Here is a 27,619-nt window from a genome sequence, read left to right as displayed (position 1 = left end):
AGGGAGAGATTTACTCCTGAATTCCTGACTGGATTTACTGGTTTCTGTCTCCTTAGCAAATCTAAACATCTTCTCTGCATCTACCCTTTCAAACGTCTTTGAAGACTTCAGTTGAATCAACCTTCAAAAGTGCTCAGTTTGGACAATCCTGAGAACTATAACCTCACAGTTCTAGTGCCATCCCTGTAAAAAAAAATCTTCTCCAGACGCAGCTGGCATTGGCACAAAGACTAAGAGCAGGCACAGGCCATTCACTCTGCTATTCAACTAGATCAAGGCTGACCTTCTACCACAAGCCATTTTTCCTCATTATTCCCACTTCCCTGATCTCTTTAATATCTAGAAATCTATTAATCATTCAGTTGAACAATACTCAATGACTGAGAGAGCTCTGAAGATTTCACCACCCTCTGAGTGAAGTAATTCCTCATTTCAGGCCAAAATATACCACTGCTTACTCAGACAGTGGGTCTCCTGAGTCCAGACACTCCCCAGCTAGATTCTTTCTGAATGTAGCCTATCGAGCTATGTAAGAACTGTACAAGTTGCCATGTGATGATGTCTCATGTTCTGAATCATGACAAAACAAGGACGCTCTTGTGGTGTGGTGGTACAATCCCTAACCCTAGACCAGGAGGCCCAGGTTGAAGTCCCAACTGCTCCAGAGGTGTGCAAATAACATCTCTGAAGAGACTGATTAGAAAAATAGGTCAATACGATGCGATTTGAGCTCCTACCTTAACTTTGAGTTCCTGCTGGTTTCCCACCTTGACTCCCTTACATTAGGAAAGAAAGCATGGTACCTGTCATGTCATTCTCCTTGCGATCCATTGGGTCGTAGAGGGCAGAGATGGCAGAGCTGATGCTCTTCTGCAGGTCCTGGTTCTTGCTAACAGAATCCTCCTCGTCGGAAGAGAACGACGGCAGAGTCTCCAGGTTCTTCTTGAGGTCATCGTCAAACCTCTTGCAGGGGCTGGCACAGCTCATTAGGCTGTCACTCTCTGAGGCGTCAAGGGGCCCCGACAGCATTGACTGCGTCAGGCCAAAGGAAGCTTGTGGTGGCTGGTTAATAACCGACGAGGGGCGCCCTTTCTGCGGGCTGGAGGTCGTGGCTGGCAGCTGCTGCCTCTTTCCCGATTTCAGGAAGTCCAGGAACGAGGCCATGAATCCAGATTTCATTTCCGGCTGTTTCTCCTCCACCTCTTTTATTTTCTTCTTGATCTTTTCTTGGGTTTGACTGTTCTCCAAGACACTTTCTGCTGGGACAGACTCTGGAGCCTCGATGGGTAGAAGGTCACTTGTCTTTGACCCTTGAACCTTGGCCTTTGAGGAGGGAAAAGTGCACACATCACCATGTTGTTGCTAAGGCTTCAAACTAAGGGCACGAGCGAAGAGACAAAATTATTGTGACAAACACCAAAACCGAAAACATCCAGAAGGGAGAAAAGGAAGTGCAGAATGGTTGGGGAAAGGAAGACAACATCTTGCTGTGAAAAAAAGTGAGTTAAGAACAGGAATAGGTGCCCTTCATTGGAAGACAGTGAGAAGGAAGAGTATGCATCTGGAATACAGATGGTCCTCCTGTATCCCAAGAAACCTTTGTCTCTACCCTGACAGTACAGTCCCACCTTCCCAGGAATTAGTCAAGCGAATCTCTGCTGCGCTCCCTCAAAGGGAAATCTATCATTCCTTGGGTAAAGGGTTGTAGGATGCACAGAATGCTCCAATACTGAACGCCCTCCCCCATCTACAATTCTGTATAATCAAAGCATGATGTTCCAACATTGAGTCTGTTTAAGCTTGAGGGCAACAGACATTTAGTTTCTCAGGGAATCAAAGTACTTGGGGACTGGGCAGGAATGTGGAGTTGAAGCAGAGGTTGTCCATGATGATACTGGGAGACAGAGCACATTTGACACCATGACTGATCAGCTCTTGTTCCTCCGAAACTTTTCTATGCTGAAAAACTAAGAGCCATGCAGACCATAAGATGTAGGAGCAGGAGTAGGTCGTTCAGCCCGTTGAGTCCATCCTGGCATTTAATGAGATCATAGCTGATCTGATAATCCTGAACTCCACTTTCCCGTCTTTTTCCCATAAAACTTGATTCCCCTGATTTAAAAACTGAACTCAGCCTTGGACGTACATAATGACCCAGTCTCAACAGCCCTCTGCAGTAAAAAAATCCGCAGATTGACTACCCTCTGAGAGAAGAAATTCCTCATGTCTGTTTTAAATGGGTGAACCTTTACTCTGAGATTATGTCTTGTGTCTCCTACAAGGGGATACAACATTTCTGCACTGACCCTGTCAAGAATCCTTGTTAGAATCTTGTATGTTTCTATAAAGTCACCTCTCACTCTTCTAAACTCCAAAGAGAACAGGCCCAACGCACTCAATCTCTCCTCACAAGGCCATCTCTCCACACCCAGTATCAGTCAAGTGAATCTTCTCTGGACTGCCTCCAATGCCAGTCGATCTTTCCTTAGATAAGAGGGCCAAAACTGTTCACAATATTCCAGCTATGGTCTGAGTAGTGCCTGTATAATCCCATTCTCCCACAAAGCTTTTCCGGCATGTTTTCCCCAGACTTCCTGTTGATTTGAATCTGGGGATTTCACAGGATGGATCCTGAAAGGGTCCCCCTTGTTGGAGAATCTAACATTAGGGGCCATGTTTTTCAAAATGAAGTGTCTCCCAGTTAAGACAGAGATGAGGAGGAATTTCTGCTCTCAGAAGATTGGCAGTGTTTGGAACTATCTCTCCCAGAGAGCCGTGGAGAGTCCGTGGGTCATGGAATACATCAAAGGCCAAATGAAAGATAGAAACTAAGCGGTACAGGTCATTTGGATCTTTGAGCATGTTCTGCCATTCAGTTTGATCTTCTATATCAATGCCATATTCCCATTTTTCTCCCCCAGACCTCTTGAAGTATTTCAAATTTTTTTCTTGAATATATTTAATGACCTAGCTTCCGCTACCTTCTGTGGTACAGGATTCCACAGTACACTACCCTTTGAGGGAAGACACTTTTCCTCATCTCAATCCTCTCCTAAGTGATCTATCCCAAATCCTGAGACTACGTTCTTTTGGTTCTAGACTCCTGCAACTGGGGAAATCGTCCCTACATCTAGTCCGTCCAGTCCTGTTAGAATTTTATTTGTTTCAGTCAGATCCCCTCTGATCCTTCTAAACTCTTGTGAATACTTAGAACATAGAACAGTTCAACACAGGACATGATGCTGTGCCAAACATGACACCAAATTAAAGTAATCCCTTCTGCCTGCCCTTGGTCTATATCCCTCCACTTCTTGCATGTTCATATGCTTATCTAAAAGTCTCTTAAATGCCCCTATCATATCTGCCCACCCACCACCACTCCTGACAGCATGTTTCAGACTCCTACCACACTTTGTGTAAAAGATGACCCCCTCATGTCTCCTTTGAACACTCCCCCTTTCACCTTAAATGAATGCCTCCCAGTTTTAGACATTTCAACTCTGGGAGAAAGATTCTGACCGTCGACCCTATCTATGCATCTCATAACTTTATAGACTTCTATCAAGTCTCCCTCAGCCTCCACAGCTCTAGACAAAACAACCTGAGTTTTCCAGCCTCTTCTTATAGCTCAGGCCCAGTTGAACGAATTTCTCCTCACAGGACAGTCCTCTTAGTTTCTACGTTTCATTTGGCCTTCAATGTATTCCACGACAGGACAGTCCTGCATCCTCAGTATCAGCCTAATGAGCCTCTGCCGCACTGTCTCTATGGCAAGTATATCCTCTGATAGGTAGGGAGTCCAAAACAGCATGCAACACTCCTGGTCTGGCCTCAGCAAAGCCCTGTATACTGCAGGAAGGTATCCCTACTTCCAAACTCCAATCCTCTTGTAATGAAGGCCAATATATCATTTGCCTTCCCATTTGCTTGCTGCATTTTTCTGTTTACTTCCATCGAAAGGCCCCAAGGACACCCCGATTCCTTTGTACATTCACACTTCCCAGTATCCCACCATTTAAATAATACTCTTCCTTCCTTTTTTTTCACACTGAAATATATAACTTCACACCTGGGCACATTGTACTGCATCTGCCATGTGTTTGCTCAATGGGGGCCAGGCATGGCGTAAGACCACAATCAGACCTTCACGAACGGTGGTGTAATTTGGAAGGGCTGAATGGCCTACTATTTTCTTCCATTTCAGGTGGACATGTCCCAGATCATTCGAAGCCACATTCAGCTGAATGAACAATACCCTCCTGTGCTCTTCCCATAAAGCCTCAAAATTTCTCAACATCTGCATGAGACTCGCACTAAAGTCGGGAAGGAAGCGGAAAGTTACCTTGCCGGGTTTCGCTTGTTTCTCCATTTTGAAGCCCTCGTTTTCGTTCTCCATAATCTTCTTGCCCCTTCCCCTGCCCCGGCCCCTCTTCTTGGGTCCGTCTTGAGTCACGCCCTGAGGGGGCTCGAGGGGCCGGATCCGCGGCCGTCCCCGGGGTCTCGGGGGCCCTTTCTCCTTGGGCTTGGGCGTCCTCTTGGCCTTCTTCTTGCCCTCGTTCAGGTTGTTGCCAGAGCAGAAGTCGATGTCAGAGACTGGGCTGAGGTTGGTGCGAGTGCGGCAGCTGGAGATCAGGTCAGGGAGGAGGTCCGGGAGCCTGCGGTTGTTGAGTCGGATGTCGGCCGGGACATCCTCTTTCTCCTCGTCTTCGAACTCGTACTCCTGGGCATAGTTCTTCTTCGGCGGCTGCGGTGGGGAGTCCTTCTTCTTCAGCAGGTGGAGTGAGGAGGTCTTCAGGAACTTCTTGGTCTTCATGGAGCAGAAGCTGGCGGTCGTCAGCGGCGACTTGAGATCGGCACTGGTGGGCCCGTGGCCAGGCGGAGTCAGGCCCAGGTGCTCGGCCTGGACAGTGGGCGGTTCCAGCTCCGGCTTCAGGGTGACCGGGTTGAGGTCCAGGTGGACGTTCTGCTGCCCCCCGGCCGGCTCAGAGGCGCAGTACCCCGGGAAGCTCTGGCTCGAGTGCATCATGTCAAAGCTGGACTTCATGCCACCGTCGCTCCTATCCATCGGCTGCCCAGCCTCGTCCCCGCACGACTGCTTGCTATACTCCTCGTTGCTGCAGGGGGCCGAGCAGAACATGTCCTCCATGCCCGGGAAGAAGTTGCGCTCCTCATCCTGCAGCAGGGAATCCGGGAAGCAGATGGAGGTGAGTGGCACGAACCTCTGCTTGGCGCTCTGTGGGCTGCCCGAGCTGAACTGGTCCTTGCCCTCCAGCTGCTGCTGGGAGACCTGCTGGGAGGTCTCGGAGCTGTCCAGCCGCAGTGGCTCGCTGGCTTCGGGGAGGAGGTGCTGGGGCTGGGGCTGAGGCTGCGGCTGCTGAGATTGCTGGACCTGCCCGGCCTGGGCCAGGTGGCTCTCCAGGTGAAGCTCGGGCTCCAGGAACTCCTGCATCTCCTGCGGCTGCATGCTCTCGGAGCGTGGCAGGCGCTCCATGGCATCGGGAGGGGCGAGCTGGGGCGAGCGGGGCTCCCCGGGCAGCAGGCGGGAGTCCAGGCCTGCCGCGTGGGCGTGGGCGGCCTGTAGCTGCTGGCTCTGCAGGTGGGCCTCCAGCATCTGCTGTTGCGCCTGCTGCTGGCTCTGGGTGTGGGTCAGCACCGACTGCAGCAGCTGTGACTGCTGCCCAGGCGCCTGGTGGCCTAGCGGCAGCTGCATCTCCGGCGAGGCCTCCAGCATCAGCTGCGAGCCGGCCTGGCCCTGCAGTATTCCGTGGCTCTCGAGCTGAGAGGAGTCAGGGCCCAGGTGGTGGGCCCGAGATCCCGGCTCCGGGGTCTTCTGCAGGTAAGAGTGGCCCGTGCCGAGCTCCTTTCCGGAACCGTCCAAGTGGGGCGCCCCCTGGAGGTGGTCGACCGTCTTCTTGATGTCCTGAGCCAGGCCGTCGATGCTGTTGGGCTGGTGGCTGTAGTGCACCACCGAGGTGACCAGGGCATCGGATGAGGAGCGGCCGTATTCCTTCTGCCGCTCGCCTTTCTTCTTCTCCTTCAGACCCTGCAGCGACATCTCCAGGACCTGGCTGTCCAAACTCGAGCTGGTACGGATGACGCTCTGCAGGTGGTACCTCTCCTCAGACTTGGACATCTCGTAGACCATGCCCTTGGGCGCCCGCTCCTCACACTCGGCCAGGCTCTGCGACGAGACCCGCGGCGGGCTCTGTGAGTCCAGCAGGTGCTGAATCAGGAAGTCCTCGTCCTCCGTCCTCTCCGACGCCAGCAGCTCCTGGTCGGCTTTGGCCTTGCCATAGGCCGGCGCTCTCTCCAGGGGCGCCTGCGAGGGCTGGAAGGCCTGCGAGTGAGGCGGCTGGATGAAGGACGGCGACAGGACGGAGGACAGGTACTTCTGGGACTGGCCCGGAGACCCCACGCCCTGAGGTCGGCTGCTGGTTGGTGACTGCAGGGGCCGGATGATTGGTGAGGGGCTGGCATCCGACAGGCTCTGGACGTGGCTGGCTGAGGAGTAGACGATGGATGGCCCGTGGGAGCTCAAGGCCGGGGAATGTCCAGCAGCGTAGCTGAGGGAGGGGCTGGCCGCGGGCATCCCTTGCGAGTGGGCCGGGCCGTAGTTCTGCCCCGGTGTGGCAGAGGAATGGGGTTCTGACTGGACGCTGTAGGTCTGGATGGAGCCAACTGACGACAGGCCCTGGAGCTGCTCCGGAGAGTAGTTCTGTGCTTGGCTGACGCAGGTCTGCAGGGCCTGGGGCTGTTGCTGCTGCTGTTGCTGCTGGGGCTGCGGCTGGGGCTGGGCCTGCTGGCTACCCGAGTAGCTCTGGGCCTTGCTCACCGCTGTCAGGTCCTGCGACTGGCTGGAGCTGAAGCCCGGCGACTGGGTCACTGCCGCCGCCGCCAGGTTCTGAGCCTGCGACGCTGTGTAGCTCTGTGACTGGCTCATGCCCAGCAGGGCCTGCGACTGGCCCGGGGAATAGGCCTGGGCCTGGGTGGAAATCACCGAGCTGGCCTTGGGGGCGGACGAGGAGAAGATGTGCGACTGGCCGCTGGAAGAGATGCTTTGGCACTTGGGCGTGACGGCGGCACCAGCGGCACCTCCCCTCTGGGCCTGCCGTGAGGCAGAGTAGCTCTTGGATTTGGAGGAGGTCGACGAGGAGGAGGAGTAGCCCGGCGACTGGATGATGGGCCGGTAGCTCTGAGAGTGCTCACCACGGGCCTGGGAGCTCTTCTGGCCGCCCTCACTGCTCACCGGTGACTGCTCACCCAGCGGGCTGCACGAGAGTGTGGAGTGCCTGGGCATCTGCTGGAAGCTGTGGCTCCCCCCGCAGCTGAGGTAGTGCTGCAGGGAGTGGTGGGAGGCGGGCAGCTGGGCCTGGGCGCCGGTAGGCCGCTGGTAGTGCTTGATGACGCTGTCCTGCCGCGGGATAGCCCTCTCGATACCCGAGGCTGGCGAGCTGGAGAAGACCGAGGTGTTATAGAGCTGCGAGGCCTGGTCCGAAGGCCCCAGGGGCGAGGACAGCAGGTTAAACTGCGACTGCAGGTGCCGGGAGGCCGACTCCTGCGCCGTGCGGTACGCCGAGCTCTGTGACGGCAGGCCCGTACCCAGGACAGCGCTGCCCAGGCGGTCGAAGGTCAGTGAGGACGGGACACTGGACTGCGACGACTTGATGTGGAGCAGCGGGTCATGGGGCGAGAGCAGGCCGTTGGAGCTTGGGCTGAAGGTGGCATCCTGAAGGGTCAACGAAGAGGTCACCGGGAAACTCCGCCCACTGAAGGAGGCCGGGTGTTGATAGGCCGAGAGCGCAGACGACGATGGAAAAGTCCCAGAACCGGGAATAGCTCCAGAGATGAATAATTCAGCGGGTCCGGGGGTGTGCATGGCTACAAAGACAAGACAGAGGAAGAGATTATTGTACGTCGATTTAACAGTACAATAACGGGCCATTTGGCCTAACCAGTTTGTCATGATCAATGGTTCAATTTTCTGTGTTTGATTATGAGAGCCTGGTAACTGAATTGTGTTCACTAGGCTCAATTGCTTAGGCCTGGATGTTGACTCAGAGTAAAGTGAACAGACCCAGAGAAGCTAAAGAAGCACAGCTGGAAGGTCAGTGCAGATATTTTAAAGCACTGAATTAAACTCTGGAAATAAAGTTCCAACGCACTTCCAAACTAGCATCATCTCTAGAAAATTCAAACCAAAAGAAACTTACGCACAAGCTTTCTCCCATCCTACTTCATCAATAATTTCCTGATGTATTGTCCCTCAAATATTTGTCTAGCTTCCCCTTAAACACATATATTTGCCTTAATCTTTCGGTATGATTTCCATATTGTAATCACTCTCTAAACGAAGAGGTTTCTCCTGATTTACTCTGGTTTATCTGTGATTGACTTATGTCAATGATCCCCTCGAGTCCTGGTCTCCCCCACTGAGGCGAGCATCTCTTTCAACATCTGCTATCCTCCTTGAAACAACTTTCCATTTCGATCCAAGCCCCTGTGAATTTTCTCCTTTACTCATCCTTATGCAATTCCCGTCATCCTTTCAGTGCAGTGCATTCCAATCAGCAACAGCATGCAGGGGAAGACAATCGCTTATTTCATGCTTCTTCTCACAAAGGTTTCAACTCACACTGGTGTGCAGGCAATAAACCAGTCTATTATTGCTGGATGAGAGGCCCACAGTCTTTATTTAAGCCAGTGGTTCGGTCCGTCTCACTCAGTGGCCAGTGGGACTACTCAAAAGGTCGTGAACCACATCATCATGCAGTGAACTGTGGGTAAATGTCAGGCCACAGTAGGCATGTTGTGAGCAGTTGTAGACCCCATGTCTAAGGAAGGATGTGCTGGCCATCAATGGGGTCCAGAGAAGGTTTACAAGAATGAATTGTGGGAATGAAGGGCTTGTTGAGGACTTTGGATCGGTACTCAATGGAGTTTAGAAGGGTGAGGGGGACCTGACTGAAACTTGCAGAATACTGAGAGACCTGGACAGAGTGGACACGGAGAAGATGTTTCCACAAGTAGGAAAGACGAGGATCTCAAAGTGAAGGGATGACCTTTTAGAAATGAGGCGAGGAGGAATTTCTACAGCCAGAGTGTGGCGAATCTATGGAACTCATTGCTGCAGAGGGTTGTGGAGGCCAAGTCATTGAGTGTATTTAAGACAGAGATAGATAAGTTCTTCTAATGGTGTGAAGGGTTACAGGGAAGTGACAGGAGAAAATGGGGTTGAGGAACGTATCAGCCACAATCAAATGGCAGAGCAGCCTCAAAGGGCCAAATGGCCCAATTCTGCTCCCGTATCTTATGGCTTTTTGCCCCATGCTGGTACATACATATCTGGCCTGTCACTGCTCCTCAGGTCCCCATCAAATCACCTCATACTCTTCTAAACTCCAGCAGGTAACAAGTTGAACTGGTCCAACCTTTCTTTGCAACCCTCTCATTCGAGTTGGTGGCCCTGGCCATTCGGTCCATCAAGTCTGTCCCATCATTCAATGGCTGACCTGATAATTCTCAACTCCACCTTTCTGCCTCATCCCCATTGTTCCTGCCATAACCCCCAATTCCTTCTCAGACAGAAATAAAAGAGAAAATATTATTCACAGAGAGTCATTGGAACTCTCTCTCGCTCAAAAGACAACTGAAGCAGAGTCTTTGAGTACTTTTAAGGTGAGGTGTGCAGATACTTGTTGGGGGCAAAGATTATCGCAGTTGGTGGGAACATGGAACAATCAGGTCAGCCATAGACTTGGTCAATGGTCAGAAATAATGGGAACGGCCGATGCTAGCCACAATCAGCCCAGTGCGTCCCCGCCTCCTTGGCTCGTCCGTCTTTTCTCCCACCTATCTGCTCCTCCCACCTCACTGACCCACCCCCACCCCCTACCTACCAGCCTCATCCCCGCCTCCTACACCTGTCCATCTTCCCCCAATTGACCAACCCCCATCCCAACTCCCTACCTACACTCACTTTTCCTGGCTCCATCCCCACCTCCTTCACCTGTCCGTCTTCTCTCCACCTATCTGCTCCTTTATCCACCTTCTATCATCGCCTCCCCCACCTCTCTCTATTTATTCCAGAGTCCCCTTCCCCTTCCCCTCCCCCATTTCTGAAGAAGGGTCCAGACCCAAAACATCAGCCTTCCTGCTCCGCTGATGCTGCGTGGCCTGCCAGCTCTACACCTTGTTATCTCATGGTCAATGGTGAAATGGGTTTGAGGGCCTGAATAATGTATGTTCCAATTTTTACATTCACATTGGTAGTATTATCTCATTAACTAAAGCTTCCAAAATATTGCCGAAATGTGTATCCGTCCTGTCAGCATTTGAGTAACAATGGGTAAGTAAAGTCGCCATAGTGTCTCTCTTTCTCACTGGAGAGACAGGAATGGTTTACCCTGAGGGTCAGGTTAAGCTCAGGCGAACGGCAAGATTGAGAAGGTGGGAGCTCTGATGATGCGGGTATTGAAATTGCTCTGTTGGCATTGAGAAACCAGCCAACTAAGCTAACTGACCTAGCTACCATGTGAGTCGAGTCACAGAGATATACAGCAGGGAAACAGGCCCTTTGGTCTAACTTATCCATGCCAACCAGACATCCTAAATTAAGTCCCACTTGCCAGCATTTGGCCCATATCCCTCTAAACGCTGCCTATTTGTACACCCATCCAGATGCCTTTTAAATGTCCAAACCAATGCCACAGCTTATAAAACACTAATTACAGCTCCAAGAAATCAGCTCCAACACTGAAGGAAACCTCAAAAAATAAATGACCGGCTCTTCGACCCAGAATCCTAACAGCACTGCGGGTCTTAACATTTTAGCCAAGTGTTAAAAATGGCTCCAACCCTTCTCCAAGACAGCAACTCGAGGACTGCGAAGGAGCCGTGACTGCGGTGTACCAAATGAAAGGGAGGTAACAGCATGAGCTGCCTCACCCACCTGTCTGCCAGGATGGAGGTCGGAACTGTGAGAGGAGGGAGGAGGCAGAGGGTCCAGGCTGCGGTGCCCGTGATTCCAGAGCGGAAATGAGGTTCATGACAGAGGCGTCTGGGGTGGTGCTGCCAGCGTGGTGAAGCCCAGTCTCAAAAAGCCCCGAGAGGCCTGTGACAAAACAAACAAACAAAAATGGAAGGTTACAGCAATTTTATCTGAAGGTGTTTAGTAAAAGGAAAGGACTTGCATTTAAATAGCCTCTTTCACACACTCGGGATGATCCAAAGCACTTTACGGCCAAGAAGATCCTTTTCACAAGTGCGGTCACCTGTTGTGATGTAAGAAATGCAGGAGCGAATTTACGCACAGCCATCTCCCACAAACAGCAAGATGGTAATTATCAGGTATTCTGCTTTTTGTGATGTTGACGAAGGGATAAATATTGGCCAGAACCAATCTTTCCTCTTGAGCTGCGCTACCATGCACTGCTTCCGTATACAGAATTTGCAATTTGGAGTTCCGCCCAGGGACAGGTTCATTTCGAGGGAACGCTGGCCAGGGCACGGGAGACAGAAGTCCCCTTGGGTTCTTCTTCTAGCGCCGCAATATCTCTCTGACCCACCAAGAGAGGAAATGGGGCTTAGTTTTAAAGTTTCATCTGAAAGACAGTACTTCCGACAGTGCAGCACTCCCTCAGGCACCAGCCGAGCTTCTGGAGTGGGACTCGAAAACCCACAACCTTCCGACTCAGAAGCTGAGTGTTTCTTCCAAAAACCTTCCCTCCTCCATGGCAGTGAGTTGGAAATGACTCCTCTCCCTGCCCCCAGACACCAGGACATTTTAATCCCTGGAACCTGCGCTGAGGGTAGAAGGAACAATTATAAAGGTCAGAATTATCAGAAAGCACAGACGTTACACAAGAAGGGAGTGCTGATTGACTGATTGCTTTCCAAGAGGAATACACCAAGAGACCATCACTCCCCCATGCTATTCTTTATTTCAAGATAGGCTCAGTACCCGGCCATGGGGGAGATAACAGCCTAGTGGTATTATCGCTAGACTATTAACCCAGAGACTCAGCTAATGTTCTGGGGACCTGGGATTTGAATCACACCATAGCAAATAGTGGAATTTGGATTCAATTACAAAAAGAAACCTGGAAGTAAGAATCTACTGATGACCAGGAAACCAGTGCCAATTGTCAGGGAAAACCCATCCTGCATCACTAATGTCCTTCAAGAAAGTAAATCTTCCATCCTCACCTGGTCTGCCCTCTGAAATGACCTCCTAGCAAGCCACTTAGTTCAAGGGCAGTTAGGGGCTGGCAATAAATGCTGGCAAGCTAGTGACACCCACATCGTATGGGAAATAAAATTAAAATGTCCCTCTTGCTTGCAGAGGCAGCTTTCTGGCTTGAATGGGTGTAACTTCTCATCAGCAGTAGTGACCCCGACCTCAAACTTGAGTTAGTCAACTTACCAACCAAACAGGTGATAAAAATTGTTGTTCCTTTTCGAACTTGTATCTGTCCCAATGGTAGGCAGCCTTTTGACTGACAATCAGGACCCCGTTCACCATCTTCAAGATTCACTTACTTCCACCTCCCAGGCACAGTAGCAGCAGGGTGTACCATCTACAAGTTGCACCACAGTAACTCCACAAGACTCCTTACATAACACCTTCCAAGCCAAAGACCACCACCATCCAGAAGGGCAAGGGCAGCTCGTACCAGGGATCACCACCTGCTGCAAATTCCCCTCCAAGCAACGCACCATCCTAACTTAGAAATATATCGCGCAGCATCGCTGGGTCAAAATTCTGGACTTCCCTCCCTAACAGCATTGTGGATCAAGTTGGCAGCTCACAACCATCTTCTCAAGGGACAATAACAGACATCATGATTGCAGGTCCAGCATGCAAAGCCCATTATCCTGCAAACGAGTGAAAAGTCAATAAAATTGCTACTCACCAGCGGGATGATGATTGGTTGCATAGCCTTGAAGAGGATGAGGTGTCGCATAGGCTTGTCTGTGTAGAATGTCTGTTTCGGGATGTGAACTGCGAGACCCTCCATACACCAGACTAGATGAGAATTAAATTTTCAAAAATAAAACAATGATTCAAAGGGAATAATAGAAAAAACTGACACATCAGAAAAAAGTCCTTGGATTAGCCTTGATTTAACAGTCTGCCCCAACCTGTCACCCATTCCATTAAACCATAAGGCACAGGAGCAGAACTATAACAACCAGCCCATTGAGTCAGCTCTATCCAACAATGAGATTATGGTTTGGGTACAAAGCACTTCAGGATGTTGCGCAGTTGTGAAAGGCATTGTAGAAATGCAGGTCTGTTCAATCACACAATTCATCTCAGCACTTACATCCCACCAAAACTACCATCTGTTTTAATGCACTTGGCATCACCAAAACTGCAGGATTCAGACTCTGTCCTTGTATAGTCCATTCATTTATGTCAAAAATACCATGATACTCCCATGTAGAGGATGACCTCAGGAATCGTTAGCTGAATAACAAAATGATTTCTCATCTGTTTTGTTCAGCAGTTGACCCAGATTTGAAGGAATCTAAGACATAATCTTTCACATAATCCTCAAGACGTTAACAATTCAGCTTCATAGTCAATTAGTCGATACGAATGAGAATGAATACTGGTCAATAAAAGGCAGACATGTCTGTGAAGCCATTCTTGCATGCATCAGGTCGATCACAAGAATGCCAAATTTCAAGCCAACACAACAACGTAGACGACCGGAGAAAAAGGCACAGATTGGTTGGCAGATCAACTGTGATTGGCCAAGGCGTTGCCGTGAAGGGAACTATGGTGAATCCTCAGTTCCCCAAGCCCCCAGGTAAGTCAACAAGGTTGCAAGGCTTGAATAGATTATTTTGTTTGCGGAGACCACGTCCCTGCATCTGAATGTAAATCACTTTAAATGAGGATAAACAATCTCATTACGGGCTCAATTGATCACCTTGAACAACCAAGATCGACTTGTCAACCCCCTTCCTACTCTATGAATTGTTGTGATGGTTTGGAATTTGGCTTTCTTGTTCGAGTCCTGATGATGTGGAGGTGCCCCTGTTGGAATGGGGTGGACACGGTCAGAAGCCACAAACACACCGGGTTATAGTCCAACAGGTCTATTTGAAATCACAAGCTTTCGGGCGCTACTCCTTCATCACCTGATGACCTAGTGCTGTGTGACTTCTGACTTGTTCCTGATGAGGGCAGGCTGAGAAACTTCAGGAACATCTCTCTCTTTTCACCAATATTCAAATCTTGCCATACCAAGGAAACCAGTAAACAAATGCTTGCAAAATGTAAACATTCAAGTTTGGGCTTATTCAAATTATAAAAGTGATTGGTTCCCGAATTCTAACTAATAAGATTAATCAGTGTGTTTGACTCTTGTTCTATTGGGATGGTTCATTCCGATTTTTGCTCTGGACCAAATCAAACATCAAGGCTTGAATTAGCAGAAGGATGAGAGTAGAACAAGCCAGAGGGAGCCTGCCCCATGTTGAGAGCGAGTGGCTGCAGACGTGCTTGGCACTTCGCCTTGCAGCATATTGCTTTACGAGGACAATGGACTCCATGCCTACAACGGCAGGGGAAAGCATAGCAAGATTCCACAGAGGATGAGCAGGAGCCAGCTTCTCGTACTTTTGCACTTGGAGGAAAGGGGGTGCTTCTCCTTTTCGCAGAGCAAGATCCCACACAAGGCAATGAGATTAAAAACACCTCGAGCCTAAATAAAAACTGAAAGAACTGCAGATGCCGTAAATCAGGAACAAAAACAGAAGTTGCTGGAAAAGCTCAGCAGGTCTGGCAGCACCTGTGAAGAACCCATCAGAGTTAACGTTTCGGGTCTGGTGGCCCTTCATCAGGGCTTTCCTCACCGGACCCGAAACATTAACGCTGATTGTTTCTTCACAGATGCTGCCAGACCTGCTGAGCTTTACCAGCAACTGTGGTTTTCGTAACACCTTCGGCCTGTTGTGTCTGGAACGGTTCAGAGAGTCTTGTAACAACCAAAGGCACTGTCTGACAGGCCGAGGATGGTCTCAGCATAAGAGCTCACTGAGAGGAAGGCACCTAGAACTATATTAAAGAATTAACCCACTGGCTTCTGACACAGCCCAGAAAGGATGTAACGGAATCACATTAACTGAGATAACACTTCCACATACATCTACAACATCATGCCTTCAAATGCACCTCCGAAACGTTTTCCAACAAAGCTCTCAGCCGGCTCCCTACCCCTCTCCTCTGTAACCTCCTCCCACAAGGGGTCGGAGTATGGAAGTTGGGAAGTCTTGCTGCAAATGCCCAAGGTCTTAAGGAGGCCGCAGCTGGAAGATTTGTGCACAGTTTTGATCTCGTTCCTCAGGAAGGTTCACTTAGAGTACAGCACAGAATCAGATCCTTCGGTCCAAATTGTCCATGCTGACCAGATATCCTAAATGAATCTAGTCTCATTTGCCAGCATTTGGCCCATATCCCTCTAAATCCTTCCTATTCATATACCCATCCTGATGCCTTTTAAATGTTGTAATTGTACCAGCCTCCACCACTTCCTCTGGCAGCTCATTCCATTCACGCACCACCCTCTGCGTGAAAAAGTTGCCCCTTAGATTCCTTTTGTATCTTTCCCCTCTCGCCCTAAACCTGCACCCTCTAGTTTTGACTCCCCTACTCTGGGGGAGAAAAGACCTTGGCTATTCACGCCATCCATGTCCTCCATGATATTATAACTTCTATATGGTCACTCCTTAGCCTGCAATGCTCCGTGGACAAAAGCCCCAGCCTATACAGCCTCTCCCCACAACACAAACGCTCCAATCCTGCCAATATCCTTCTAAATCTTTTCTGAACCCCTTCAAGTTTAACAATATCTTTCCTACAGCAAGGACACCAGAATTGAATGCAGTGCAGGTATTTCTCCCATAACATGATGGTTACATTCTTGCGTGACCTTGGACTATAGAAAATTGCCGTAGAAAAGTCGTGTTATAGGAAAATCGCTATACTGTACAGTAGAGATGCAAACAGCATCCACTATTCATCAATCACGTTAGAGCCAATTAGAGTTAACAAAACACGTTATAGCAGAAATACCCGAATTCTACAAATGTCCTGTACAGCTGCAACATGACCTCCCAACTCTTATACTTAATGCATTGACCAATAAAGGTAAGCATTCCAAATGCCTTCTTCACTATCCTCTCCACCTGTCGCTCCACTTTCAAGGAATTATGAACTGACACTCCAAGTCCCTTTGTTCAGCAACATTCCCCAGGACCTCACAATTAAGTCCTGCCCTGAGTTGCTTTTCCAAAATGCAGCACCCCGCATTTATCTAAATTAAACCCCATCTGCCACTCCTTGGCCCAATGTCCGATCAAGGTCTCATTGTCCCCTGAGATAACCTTCTTCACTGACAACTGCACCACCAATTTTGGTATCATCTGCAAACTTACTAACTATTCCTCCTATATTCACATCCAAATCACTTAGACTGCTGGCAGTTCAGGAAAGATGGATTTAAAGTGTTGTCCCATGAGGAATGATGAGCAAATTGGGCCTATGCTCTCATTAGGGTTTAGAAGAATAAGCGATGCCTGTGAAATGTAAACTTCTGAGGGAGCCCAACAGGGTGCCCACAGAGAGGAATGTGTCCCAACCAGACTGGGAAATCTTGAACTGGGGGCCAGTTTCAGAGTAAGGGGTCACCCATTTCAGATGTAGATGAGGATGAATTTCTTCTCTCCAAGGGGGGTTATTCTGCGAAATTTTCCTCCCCAGCAAGCAGTGGAGAGCACAATTTTGGGGATTGATCGTGAAAGACAGAGAGTACGAAGCATAGAAAGAGGCCATTCAGGTGAACAAGTCCATGCCTGTGTTCTAGAAGAATGAGATATAACCTTATTAAAACACACGAAATTCTGAGAAGGATGTGACAGGGCAGGTGCTGAGAGGATGCTGCCCCTCATGGAAAGATCCAGGATCGGGGCAAAGCTGAAAGTTAAGGGGTGTCCCATTTAAGATGGAGGTGAGGAAGAATTTCCTCTCTCAGAGATCCATTAAGATGGGCAATTCTCTCTCCCAGAGAACATTGTGTCATCGAATTTATTCAAGACTATATACTAGGTTTTTGTTTGACAAGGCGTTGTGGATGTGGGATGGGTAGGCAGTAAAAGTCTAATTGAGGCCATAATCAGGTCAGTCATGATCTTATTGAGAGGCCAAAAGGCCTACTCCTGTTCCTCGTCCTTCAGTTACTGTACCTTCCAATTCCGCTATTCCTTCTGATCCTCAGTTCCTCCCTCTGGTGGATCCTCCCATAACCATCACTAGTCATCACTGTGCCTGCAATTTCCTCACACAATTCCATTACACTGTCCAACTTTTGAGTTATTTTTAGCTTGGTGCTGGAACTATATCCCACAGGTAAATTTATTTCCTTCATAAATATAAAACCATCCACTACCGTGGGCCATAACGATCAGGAAGCATGTTTCCATGCAACCACAAATTATTTGCACGTTATTCCTGTCGTTTTGTGTCTCCTGTCTGTATCTTAACCAGACTCTGGTTGGCTGTATCTGCATCCGTCTGAAAATCCCAGATGGGCAATATTTATATTTCAGTGAATATCCGTTCAGGGCTTCCTACTGGGGCCAGCAGGATAGAACATCTCCAGGTGCTACACCCAGTCAAGTTAGCTTTGGGTGTTCTCGGTTCAATGAGGCTTTGCAGAGTCGCCTGATCTCAGGCTTTGGAACCAGGAAGGTGGGAGGTGGGGTCCTAGTGGCCAAAATTCCAATTGTTTGTGATCATTCTGTTTAACACCCTGCTCCAGCGCACCCATTTGTGGATCTGGCTTCCAGCAATGGTGTCCGCAGCTGATTAGCCAAGTCACCAACTTGATGTGTCTTTTACTCCTTGGGGCACAGGTGTCGCTGGCGAGGCCAGCATTTACTGTCCATCCTCTGGAACAGAGTGGCTTGCTCAGCCATTTCAGAGGGGCAGTTTGGAGTCACATGATGGTTGATTTCCTTTCCCTAACGGACACTGGTGAACTGGACACAGTTTTACAACAATCGCTGATCATCACTACTGAGGCTAGCTTTCAACTCGAGATTTTATTAGTTAAATATAAATTCTACTGGCTGCCTTGATAGGATTTGATGCAATTCCCTGGGGCCTCTGGACAACACCATGAGCTATACTACCTCTGTAACGCATCTCCCCTGGTGAAGGGCCATAAGGCCCCACAGAATATTGCATTCAATTCTGGTCGCCACATTCTAGGAAGGATATGGAGGCTTTGGATGGGTTGCAGAATAGGTTTACTAGAATGCTCAGAAGTAGTAAGAACTACTGATGCTGGAGTCACAGAGATTACACAGTGTGGAGCTGGATGAACGCAGCAGGCCAGGCAGCATCAGAGGAGCAGGCAAGTTGACATTTCGGTTCAGGATCCTGATCCTCTGATGCTGCCTATCCTGCTGTGTTCCTCCAACTCCACACTGTACTAGGACACTGTTTGGATTAAAGGGTTTGAGCTCTAAGGAGAGGCTAGAAAAGTTCAGGTTGCGGCTGAGGCTGAGGGGAGACTCAATAGGAGTCTATAAAATTATCAGATGCATAGGTAGGGTGAATGGTCAGAATCTTTTTCTCAGAATTGAAATGTCTGAAACTAGGGGGCATACATTTAAGGTGATAAGGGATAGTTCAAAGGAGATGTGTGAGACAAGTTTTATTTACACAGAGAGTGGTAGGAGTGTGGAACAGGCTGCCAGGCATTGTGGTGGAGGCAGATACGATAGGGGCGTTTAAGGGACGTTTAGATAAGCGCATGAATATGCAAGGCATTCAGGGATATGAACCCGAGACAGGCAGAAGGGATTAGTTTAATTTGGTGTCATCTTAGCCACAACATCGTGGGCCAAAGGACCCATTCCTGTGCAGTGCAGTTCTACGTTCTATGTTCTAAGGAGATCCACAAACCCCAGGAAAAGGTTAAAAAAGTAGATACATTAAAGAACTTCCATCTACAAGCACTGCCTTAAAATTCACCATGCTCACATTTATAGGAATTTCCTATGTAAACATGTCACATTGTAATTATAGCCCCCCGAGGTGACTCATCAGTGACACAGTTAAATGGCTTCACCTGCCTCAGTGTTTAATACAGAAAAATCCTACTCTCCTCAGTCCTCAAATGGCTCCAAGTTTCACTATTTCATTATTAATAACCACAAAATCCAAACATTAACCAAACGAAACATGCACTGGGGTCAATTAGCTCAGTTGTCTAGACAGGCAATTTGTGATGCAAAATAATGCCAGCTGCAAAGCTTCAATTGTGGGCAAGGCCATCATGAAAGCCACGCCATCTGAATGTAACCCTCTCCCTCTCCCTCTCTCTCTCTCTCTCTCTCACTCTCTCTCTCCTCCTACTGAAAGTGCAGCCTGTGGTCCTTGGGGATTAAGGCGACCTTCACTTCACTGATATTGTGCCTTTCAGGACCTCACAACGTTCCGCAAAGACTTTCCAGCCAAGTACACTCACGTAGACACTGTAACGTAGTAAACTCAGCAGCCAATTTGCATACAGCAAGCTCCCATAAACAGCAACGTGATGAATGACCAAATCATCTGTCTTTGTTTAGATATATTGCTTGAAGGATAATTATTGGTCTCAGGATCATAGAATTATCAAACAGAATCCTTACAGTGTGGAAGCAAGCCATTCGGCCCATTAAGTCCACACCACCCCGCCAAACAGCATCTCAACCAGACCAACACCCCTACCCTGTCCCTGTAACCCGACATTTCCCATGGCTAATCCACCTAGCCAGCACCTCGCTCGACACTATTTACAATTCAGTGTGGCCAATCCACCCAACCTGCACATCCTTGGACAGTGGGAGGAAAATGGAGCACCCACAGGAAACCCACGCACACACAGGGAAAATGTACAAATTCCACACTGACATTCACGTGAGGGTGGAATCATACCCAAGTCCCTACTGTGAGGCAACAGTACTAACCACTGAGCCACCATGCCACCCTTAGGGAGATCCTAAGGAGAACTTCCTTGCTTTTGTTCAGAAAGTGGATGAGAGTCTTGGGCATTCACCGTCTGGGATAGTCAGGCCTTGGTTTAACATTTCACCTGATAAACCCTGCACAGAGAGTGTTGCCCTGATTATGTGGGCAAAACAATGGAACAGGATTCATCCTTCTGATTCAAGACACAATGGTATGAGCCATCGTACCAACTATGTTCACACTTTCCTGATCCAGTTAGATACGACTCTGTACCTCACTGCAGCTGAAAACTAAACTACACTCAGAAACTATGCGTGGGTGATGCGGACAACCGAGGGCAGGATATTTGAGATCCAAGACTGCCCACTTTGAGGGTTGCCAACTCTGCTGGAGGTTTCATCACATGATCTTCACACCCTGCCTCCAAAATTCTGCCTTGGTCATCCTCAAAGCTTCCAACAGCCAACTAGAAAGCGAGCTGACTTTGTCAAATTCATTTTCACTGCAGGGCGAATAAAAAGGCTGTTTCACAATGTGCAAATATTTGTTGTTAGTTTTTAATTTGCCTCCTATGATTTTTCGCATGTGTTGTCTATAGCAGACTAACCCTCAATTCTTGGCGATTGGAAAGTTGGTGACACTTGGCATCCACCATACTGCCTCCTTGATTCCTACGTTGACCTTGACCTGGGAGTGACCCTTTCAATCTGCACAAACTGGAAGCTGGGCCTTAGGCTTTAGAACATTGGTTTGCAAGACTGTCAGGTCTCTGGATGTGTTGAATCTAACTGTGTTGCTAAGTCTGCAAATGCCCACACCTTAGGTTTCAGGTGACCAACTCGACTCAGAGAATTGCTCAATCTTTGCGCTGCACCAGCGCACAAAAGGCTATCCAGATGTACAACCTCCATCTCAATTCCTCAGACACCTCAAAATGTTCACCCTACAATCCTTCCCAGCGGATATCAAAGGTCTGCAACCAGAAAGGTCAAACTCCAGTTGACCGTTCTCATCTTGGCCTTGGGTCAGTTGTATGAAGGCAAGTTACTGCTGCTCACTGAGACTTACTCAGCACAGGCCCGGAGGCAGGTTTTCCTGCTGTATGAATGGGGAAGGTATCAAGGTATCACCTCAGTGGTTTCTCCAGGAGCTTTCCACCCTCAACTGCAAGTAGGGTCTGAAAGGAAGCTCACACTTACACTATATCTCATCAACACAGCTTTTGGGAAAACCCAAAGGGCACTTCACTCACAACAAACTACCAACCTTCCAACTGGGGATTCATGGCAGCCATTTTGCCCCAGTGAGAAAGGGGTATAAATGTCAGATATGTATTTCGAGGAGCAAATATGGATGAAATGTTGGCCATTTGGCCCTTCAAGCCTGCTATGCCTTTCAATGTGATCATGGCAGATTATGCAAGTTCAGTATCCACCTTTCGCTTCCTCTTCATACCCATTGATCCCTTTAGCCACAAGGGTCATGTCCAGGTCCCTTTTGAATGTATCAAATTTACCTGGCCCCAACAGCTTTCTGTGGGAGCGAATTCCATAGGTTCACTACTCCTTGAGTGAAGAAATTCTTCCTTATCTCAGTCTTGAATGGCTTACTTTTCTTTATTCTTAGACTGTGAACCCCTGTTTTGGACTTCCCCAACATCAGCAATATTCTTCTTGTATCTAGCCTACCTGGTCCCATCAGGATTTTATATGTTTGTATGAAATTCCACCCTCATCCTTCTGAATTCCAGCAAGTACAAGCCCAGTCGATCCCTCAAATGTCAATCCCGCCATCCCAGGAATCAGTCTGGTGAACCTTCACTGGACTCCCTCATTAGCAAGGATGTCCTTCCTCAGACTAGGGCAGCAAAACTGCACACAATACTAAGTCAATGCCATTCTCTGAATACAGACATGGGATCTTTCAAGTGCACCCAACCAGAGGTCTGTCTATGACAAACCACTGTCAGTGATCTATAGATACCTGGGTCATACTGTGCTGCAAGGATTTTCAGCAATCTGTGCTGAGTAAGGTTGCCAAGCCTCCAGGATTGAGTTTCTAGGAATGTAAGATTTACCTTTTGGACACAATTACAAGAAACACAAACCAGAGTGGGTGGCAAGAAATTGTGCACTTCCCCATCCCATCATTTCAACACTTTTGTTTGGTCACAAAAATGTTAGATGAGGAGGAACTACGGACATCATAGATAGAAACGTTACAGCACAGAACGAAGCTATTCAGTCCATCCTGTCTGCCCTGACTGTATGATCTATCCCGCCCATTCTAGCTCCACAATCCAGTGTCTGGTCCATGGCATTGTAGGTTACAGCACTTCGGGTCGAGGTTACTTGCAATCAAGTTGAGGGTTTTTGTCTGATCCACCAAACCGGGCAGCGAGTTCATGTGGAAAGAACCATCAGGTGATCACTCTTACTTCTACAAATAAACATCCAAGAAGGGTACAGTCCTGGCTTGTATTAGTGTAATTTCACACTGCTTTATCCAAAATTACCTGTATGCCATTATCCCTCTGGGGTTTCTCCTCTTCCTCGGGACGAGGTACTTACACGGGTTGAATGGTCCCATCACTATGTTGTGGGGGTGGGGGCGTGCTTTGATAAACCACGAAGCCAGTGTCTGCCCTTAAACTTTCCCATTCGCTTGTCTATATTCCAGCTTTGCTTTTCCATTCACAGTATTCATCAATCCTTAAAGATGCTCCCTTTGGCCTAGGGTTTTGGTCACCTGCCTCAACGTTTCTGCGTGTGGCTCACTGAGGTGAGGAAGGGCATTGGAGTCGGACTGGAACAGAGGATGTTCCATCTATCCCAAGACTGACACCTCTTGTAACAGGACATACAGCATGGAAACAGATCCTTCAGTCCAACCATTCTGTGCCAAACATTAATCCAAACTAAGCTAGTCATACCTGCCCGTGTTTGGCCCATATCCCTCCAAACCCTTCCTATGCATCTATCCAAATGTCTTTTAGTATACCCACATCTACCACTGCCTCAGGAAACTCATTCCACACGTGATCCACCCTGTGTAAAAAAAATTGCCTCGTGTCTTTTTTAAATCTCTCTCCTCTCACCTTCAGAATCGGCCCCCTAGTCTTGAAATGCCCCAGCTTAGGAAAAAGACAACTACCATTAGCTCTGTCTTTATCTCTCATTATTTTATTTTACATCTCCTCAATCTCCTATGCTCTAGTGAAAAAGTCCCAGCCTATCCTGCCTTTCTTTGTAACCAAGACCTTCCACACCCAGCAACATCCTGGCAAGTCGCTTCTGAGCCCTCTCCAGCTTAAGAATATCCTTCCTGTAATTGGGCAACCAGAACTGGACACTGTACTCCAGAAGAGGCCTCACCAATGTCCTGTACAACCTCAACATGACATCCCAACTCCAATACTCAAAGGACTGGGTAATGAAGGCAAGCATGCCAAAAGCTTTTTTTAACCACCCTGCCTATATGTGTGGCAAACTTCAAAGAATTATGTACCTGCAACCGTAGGTCCCCATGTTCTACAACACTACCCAAGGCCATACCATTAATTGTATAAGCCCCATCATGTACCAAAATGTAATACCTCACATTTATCCAGACTGAACCCCATCTGCCATTTTTCAGCCCATTGACCCATTTGATCGAGATCGCTTTGTAATCTTAGAAAACCTTCTTCACTGTCTACTATGCCACCAATTTTGGGATCATCCGCAAACTTAATAACCATGTTTTCAATGTTCTCATCCAAATCATTTACATAAACGACAAACAAAAGATCCCTGTGAAACACCGCTGGTCACAGGCCTCCAGTCCGGGCACAACAGGTGATCAAGAAAGTTAACAGAATGTTATGTGTTATTGCGAGGGGAATTGAATATAATAACAAGGTGAGATTTCAGTTATAAAGGATATTGATGAGACCGCATCTACAATACTGATCACTGTACTCACAGATTCATGTCAATGCATTGGAAGCAGTTTAGAGAAGGTTTACTGAACTAATCCCTGGAACGAGTGGTTTGCCTAATGAGGAAAGGCTAGACAGGCCAGGCCTGTATCCTACCCTTTGGAGTTTGGAAGAGTCACAGATGACTTAATTAAAACATATTAGATCGGACTTGACCGGGCATATGTTGAAGGGATGTTTCTTCTCATAGAAGAATCTAGAACGAAGGCTCATTACTTAAAGATAAGGGGCTGCCCATTTAAGACAGTGATGAGGAAACGTAGTTTTCTCAGAAGGTTGACTGTCTTTGGAATTCCCTTCCTCAAAAGGCAGTGAATGCAGAATCTTGAAATCTTTTTAAGGCAGAGGGAAATAGGTTCTTGGTGACCAAGGGGATGAAAGATTATCAGGGGATACACAGGAATGCAGAGTTAAGGTTAAAATCAGATCAGCCGTGATTGTATAGAATGGGCTGGAAGTGCTGAACGGCCCACGCTTGTTCCTTGTCTGTCTGTTTGTAACCAAAGCAACACCATTTCCTTTGTAGACAGTGAGTGGAGTTAAAGCAGATGCGGTTCACGTAGGATCAGGCAGGTAAAAGCGGGCAGAGCTGGAGTGGGACCATACGGGGGGTTTTATTCATGAAAGAAGCAAAGGGTCCTCTCGAGCCACTGACAAGCCGACCCACATGAGCTGCCAAAGCCACTGAGATTTCCAAAACATTTTTTTCTATTCTTAGTCCAGAAAGTCCCTTTTAATTGCATTTGATTAACATGATCTTCTGGTTATGAGCGTTTCAATCGATCTCAAAGTGATCCAGTTTCCGCTGAAACAATATTTGACAGTATACTGGGGTTTTCGGTGCATCCCAATGGTTTTTAATTTCTCCTCGGCAGCTTGAAATTATACTGAGGCTTACTTTACCTTAGGTTTCGGGGTGGGGGAGGAATGTCTCGAATAAAGAGGCTCTACTTTAAGATTAGAAAACAGACAGTTTGGGGCAATGCCACGACACACAGTTTCACGCAAAGGCTAGGGGAAAATCCAGAACTGCCTTCGAACCCTCATCTTTGCCACCCCTACCTCATTCAGAAATGCAGGGGATGAGTTTTGAAGCAGGGATGGAGACAGACAAGTGAAGGCTTCAAGCTGCGCCTGATGCATGTTAGGCAGGGGCTATCGAGGAGTATGTAACAGAGAAGGAGTCAACACACAGATCAGCCACGATCTCATTGAACAAGGCATGTGGCTCGGGGGCTGACTGGCCTCCTCCTGCTGTAGGTTCACACGGCTAATTTGTGAGATGAACAGTTCATTTGATGAAGGTTTGAGCAGGTTGGGTCCACACCTATTGGAGTTTAGAATAAGAGAGTGGCGTACTGAAACAGTTATACATCCTGAGGGGAGTTAGAGTCATTCAGCTTCGGCCCAACTCATCAATGCCGACCAAGTTTACTAAACTGAACTAGTCCCATTTACCTGCTGGTGGTGGTGGTGGGGTTGTGGGGGGCAGGGACTGTGGGCGGATGGGGGGAGGTGGTTGGTAGTTTTGGTGAGAAAGTGGAGTTGAGGCCATTCTTATTGACTAGCACAGCAGATTTGAGATGCTGAATGGTCTACTCCTGCTCCTATTTAGCCCTTTGAGCTGGCTCCACCAAGCTATACGATTGTGGCTGATCCTTTATCTCAATATCATATTTTGACTTTCTCTCCATAACCCCTTGATGCCTTTAATGCCAAACAAAACGATCTACCTCTTTCTTAAGTATACTCAGTGACCCGGCCCCCACAACCTTCTGTGGTAGTGTATTCCACAGGCTGACCACCGTCTGAATGAAGAAATCTCTCCTCATTGAGTCCTAAATGGTCTACTCTGTATCCTGAGACTGTGACCCCTGGCTCTAGACTCGCAAACCAGGGTAAAACTTCCTTCCTGCATTGGGTCTGTGTACACCAGGTTCCCATTCATTCTTCTAAGCTCTAGTGAAAACTGGCCCAGTCGACTCAAACTCTTCTCAGGGAAGGGCTGGGGTCCAGACTCCAGCGAAGGTACTGCAATATTTTACTGAGGTTTCTTTTTTTAAGTTGCATCCAATGGGATTTCTCAGGGACTGGGGCACGGTGGTCGAGTTGTGTTTGGAGGAATGTGATCAGTTCAGGGTCCAAACTGGTGAGACAGAAGATTGGAACATACCCAAGTGGCACAATCTGACACTGCTCCAGGTTACCTTAATTGACAACCCTCTCCAGGGTTCTCATTCTCGCTGGAGCACAGCTCCACGGGTTAGCCAGCACCTCGCACATGCAAGCGACACCAGAGTGCAGCAGCTGGCTGCTCAACTGAGGGAGCCATCACCCAGCAACAACTCTTGTCGCTGGACGATGGGCTGGTGTCAAAACGAGGACCAGATTTGATGTTTTCTCTTGACCCTATTTCCTCTGCTTGGGAGGCCCTAATCCCAGATGGAGAACCCAAAATTGAGAGCGCACACATTCCATTGCAAGATCAGAAAACGTACAATGCAGAGAAATTCTGGAATACTTTCCCACAAGACGCTACACAGCCAGGTGGGAGGAACTGGGACTAAAGGTGGAGAAGGAAGGTTTGAATGCAGAGAAGCCGTGAGCCTATTGAAAGGTGGGAGAGGCTTGATGGGCTGAATGGCCTCCCGGTGCTCCTACGATTCGAAGAGACAGGCTCAGTCTTAAGGTGCAATGGCCGTAAGCCATCTGCACCAGAGAGGCAGCAAGCTGGTAACTAGCACAAAGTGGGGAAGCTCCTATTTACCACATTCCTATCTGTTCAATCACAGCATACTCCATTCAGGGGAACATCAAGAAAGGAGGCAGACAGTATAGGTGGAAGAGATAGAACAAGGGCGAGGAGAGATGGGATGATGTGGAGCAGGGAAATAAGAGGGAGTGGGTCAAGGGGAAGCTGCTGCAAGAGTGTATCCATAAGGGCAGGAGGGAGGTGGTGGGGGGGAGCACATTAGTGGGAAATGGAGGAGGTGAGAGCCAGAGGCAAGGGGGGACAAGGGGATGAAGAGATGGGAGAGAAAGCTAGAGGTGGGTGGAGGTATAGGGTTAAGTGGGGACAGGGCTTTGAAACGAGGAATTGAGGGAAAGGGCTTTGTAGTTGATACTATCAGGAAAAATTTGTGAAGTCTCCCACTTTTTCTCACAATCCAATGATACAAATGAATGTGTTTGGAGCTCAGGCACAACTGCGAAGGATCCTGTGGTTAAATAGTCAGCCGACGCTCACTCTCTAGGCACGGGGCGTGAAGACTGGCTGCTTGGCTATGAGATACCAGACAGAGAACCTGTCGCTCAGCAAAAACAATCAGCCTCAGGAGAGTTGAGGATGGAAATCAATGTTACTTTTCTAATAAAATCCATAACTTCTGAGCAACAAGCAGCTTCTAATCTTATTGCTGCTCCCATCTCTAGTCTACAACTAATAACCTCTGACCTGCGATCAACTCTATCACAGGGAGGTTGTTCAAGAAATGTAGCCAGCAGCTAAAACAACGGAGCATAGTCATAAAAGCAACAGAGCCCAAACAGGGACTCATTCTGAAGATGCATGTCGTGGCTGTGTTCCTGGAGTCGTAATCCAGCTCAAAGTTCAC

At 48.3% G+C, this 27,619-nt stretch overlaps 1 protein-coding gene across 1 annotated transcript in view; it reads right to left on the bottom strand.

The window, feature by feature from the left end:
- LOC125447080 (proline-rich protein 12-like) overlaps positions 1–27,619 on the bottom strand; it is a 90,230-nt gene that overhangs the window by 47,557 nt on the left and 15,054 nt on the right. The window contains exons 2-5 of the mRNA XM_048521175.2: positions 12,912–13,024; positions 10,949–11,110; positions 4,343–7,878; positions 804–1,323 (exon numbers count right to left, since the gene is read on the bottom strand). Of these exons, the coding sequence (XP_048377132.2) occupies positions 804–1,323; positions 4,343–7,878; positions 10,949–11,110; positions 12,912–13,024 (4,331 nt within the window). The remainder of the gene's footprint in view (positions 1–803; positions 1,324–4,342; positions 7,879–10,948; positions 11,111–12,911; positions 13,025–27,619) is intronic.

Source organism: Stegostoma tigrinum, chromosome 38 (genome assembly GCF_030684315.1).
Source record: "Stegostoma tigrinum isolate sSteTig4 chromosome 38, sSteTig4.hap1, whole genome shotgun sequence".
Taxonomy (NCBI): Eukaryota; Metazoa; Chordata; class Chondrichthyes; order Orectolobiformes; family Stegostomatidae; genus Stegostoma; species Stegostoma tigrinum.
The sequence above is the reverse complement of the archived record's forward strand: the minus strand, read 5'-3'. Positions and strand labels throughout refer to the sequence as shown.